The sequence below is a fragment of the Saccostrea echinata genome, unplaced genomic scaffold (genome assembly GCF_033153115.1).
Source record: "Saccostrea echinata isolate AGI-Se365-2 ecotype Australia unplaced genomic scaffold, CSIRO_AGI_Sech_v1 ptg000015l, whole genome shotgun sequence".
NCBI lineage: Eukaryota > Metazoa > Mollusca > Bivalvia > Ostreida > Ostreidae > Saccostrea > Saccostrea echinata.
The window spans coordinates 5583307-5586368 of record NW_026889764.1 but is presented as its reverse complement, the minus strand read 5'-3'; the positions used below and the strand labels follow the sequence as shown (position 1 = coordinate 5586368).

Below are 3062 nucleotides of genomic sequence, written 5' to 3'. Positions count from 1 at the left end.
TCCAACCAACTAGAGCTAGAGCAGTACTAACAGGACAAATGCCCCCCCCCCCCCCCCCCCTTATGGGGCAACATCACTCACTATCAACAGTACTATATGATGAATTTAATCAGTTACTCAAGCATAAAATGAAGATCACATGCAGCATTAGCAGCATTCATTTTACACAGCAGTCATAGACAAACCATGCAAGCAAGTTTGGTTTATATACCACTTGTAATAATGTGGGAACAGACATAAAAGCTGTACTTTACCAAAGTCACTAAAGCATAAAATGTAGGTCACTTGCAGCATCCGAAGCATTCAATGGACACACCATCCACAGACAAACCATCCATACAAGGTTGGTTTGTATACCACTTGCCATAAGCAGGAACAGACCTAAACACTGATTCGCTGAACGTATCCAAGTGTTGTCCACAGACAGATGGACAAGCAAACAGGGTGATTCCTATATCCCCTTCCAAAAACTTTGATATTAAAATCTTTATTTTAGTTAGAAAATGTATTTTAGTTCACTGCTTTAAGAGCCACATCAGAAATCTGATTCAAATTGTTCATGTTCCCTTCAGCTGTCAAGTCATTTTCTTCATAGTCAGTGTTAGACATCTGCCTTTTCTTTAACGAAAGTCTACTAAAAAAACTTGCAATTTGAGATGCTGAGAGAAAATCTCCATAGTGGAAAATTCGTTCACCATTGTCATTTTTTACACTTCTCATCTCTCGTGCCACTTCTTCAGGTTCACATTTGAATCCTGTTGATTCACCTTGGTTGAATTTCTTGGTCATAAAGGATTTTTGAGTTTCAGTAAATCTTTTGACTTCTCTCTTTTTTTTAAGAGCCCATCCTCTCTCCAAAGTGCTCACACCTGAAGAAGCATCTTTTGATCCATTCAAATTTGGACCAGTAAGTCTATTTTCAATTAGGATAGCATACGAAAATCTTGAGCGATCCTGCAAGTCCATTCTCTCAACTGAAAAAGTGTGGTTTCCTGTATCTAAGTGGTTACACAAATGGCCGTATCTTAAAAATGTAGATATGCATCCATCCTCTGGACAGGTGAATACATTGCTGCAGTCATCTGCACACGACGATTCCACCATTTCTTGGTTGCTGACATCTATACATGAAGATGCTGTTGCATCTTGTTCTTGACATGTGGGTGATGAAGAATTTACGTTTGTCTGTGTTTCTATGGGTGGAGATGTTAATGTGACCTCGGATACAGACTTAGGAGTAATTTCAGGGATTACCCAATTTAAATTAATTCCTGCAGTGTCATAATTTATTGTTTTGCCTTTTCCGATCTCATACTGCTTCCAAGCAGTCAAATTTCTGTTGTCATAACTGAAATCAAAAAGCTGACTGATGTTTTGTAATTTCAGCAACACTTTTGGTGATTTGGAAATTGGTGGCAAAGACACAATAACTTGAACATTGTTCATCTTGTTTTCAAGAGCAGCCTTGAAGTCACTGGCATTCAAGACATTATTTCCTTCATTCACAAATCTTTTTATGTACCATTTTATATGAGCAGCTTTTCGATCACAAATTGATTTACCGCCTTGTGGGTCACAGAAATCCATTCGTTTTATATTCATATCATTTCTGTTCATTTGGTTAATGCAAGGAACAACTCCAATGCCATAAACTGAATGGTAACAGCCAGCATTGTCAGACCGTACATAAACATTCTGTATTGCTGCATTAAGATTCTTTATTCGACCCAGAGTATCTTGCAGAATGGCAGCTGATGTTATTGCATCCTGATTTGCAATATCAAAAACATGAACAAAGGTAGCTGATCTTAAGGCTTCCTCTTTCCATGACAGAACACTGATATGCCATGACAGCCCTCTTTTAGCAAACCATTTTGCTTGGGATTCTCTGAAATAAATGAGCAATACTAAGTTACAATGTATTTACATTACAGTCAAAGACACTGTAAGTTTGTCACTTGAAATGTTTCTCAAAATCTCAAAATTTCTCAAAATATTGTAACAAGAGACCCTTAAGTTGCCCATGGGAACCCACACCCTTAGGTCCTGGGCAATAATCCTGAGAACAATGATGCAATTTTATTTTACAACTGCAGAGATACGGTCTGGACAAACAGATGACAGACAGACAGACATGGTAATTTCAATGTAACACCACCAACCCCAAACTTGTTTGTGGGGGAGGGGGTAATAAAATGAAGCACTGTCTAACTTCTAGATTGAAAACAAATTTTGAGCTTCACTCCATGAAAACCTGATCACTTGCTTGACAATGAACAGAATAAACACGGATACATGTTTGAAGTGTGTTAGTTGTGAATAGAGAAGATTTTTCACACAAAACCTGGTCTATGAAGGGAAGAATATCATTCCAATTACAAACTCATTTCTGAGGATTAGCTTTATCATGTGGAACTAGAAGTTATTAGTTGGGACCATAAGAAGAAAGTGGGTATGAAAGTGGGACAATTTGTTAGAAATTATAAAGGGGTGAGGGTGCTCAGTTATATATATAGATTTATATATATGTATATATATGTATGTATGTATATATATATATAAAGTATGAGCATGTGTGGAGTAGAGGAAAGCGGGGGTAGGGGGGAGTCTCACGTATTCAAAATGATAAGTGTTAGGGAGATTTGGTGATGGGGGTGGCAGCTCAGCTATGGAGGCAAGGACAGTGTTCATATGAAGTTGAAATCTATTGGATCAAAACTGTAACCTGTATTCTGCTTACAATGTATTTTCATGCAAACACATACACACAGAGAGACAAATCCAAGAACCCATGAACGCTGACATTACAATATCCCCCTGCAACCTTGTTGTGAGGGGATAGTGACCTATGAATTACAAGAGAAAAATTACGTGAAGGTATGTAATCAGCCTAAAAGTATTGCAAAACCCTGAGAAAATACCTGTATTGTAGGGGAAGGAACTTCATAGCCCAATCTCTTTCTAGAAGTGCTTCATCCGACTTCATATTTTTCAAAATATTCGTTCTTGCTCTGTCTTGGTTTACTGTGCGAATAATGTGCATTTTCCATTCTTTAATCAAC

The 3062-nt window shown here is 37.7% G+C and overlaps 1 protein-coding gene across 1 annotated transcript; it reads right to left on the bottom strand.

Moving 5' to 3' along the window:
• LOC133187447 (uncharacterized) lies at positions 1 to 3062 on the bottom strand. The gene is made up of 3 exons (XM_061322826.1): positions 2922 to 3062; positions 403 to 1888; positions 1 to 26 (listed from the first exon to the last, which is right to left on the bottom strand). Exons 1-2 carry the CDS (start codon positions 3041 to 3043, stop codon positions 511 to 513), a joined length of 1500 nt encoding a protein of 499 aa, XP_061178810.1. The 5' UTR covers positions 3044 to 3062; the 3' UTR covers positions 1 to 26; positions 403 to 510.

What these genes read in the sequence shown, in the direction of transcription:
- LOC133187447 (XM_061322826.1), bottom strand. Translation starts at nt 3,043, where the DNA reads ATGCACATTATTCGCACAGTAAACCAAGACAGAGCAAGAACGAATATT. An exon ending in TTCCTTCCCCTACAATACAG is followed by an intron (nt 1,889 to 2,921) that starts GTATTTTCTCAG and finishes CATTTATTTCAG; the next exon opens with AGAATCCCAAGCAAAATGGT.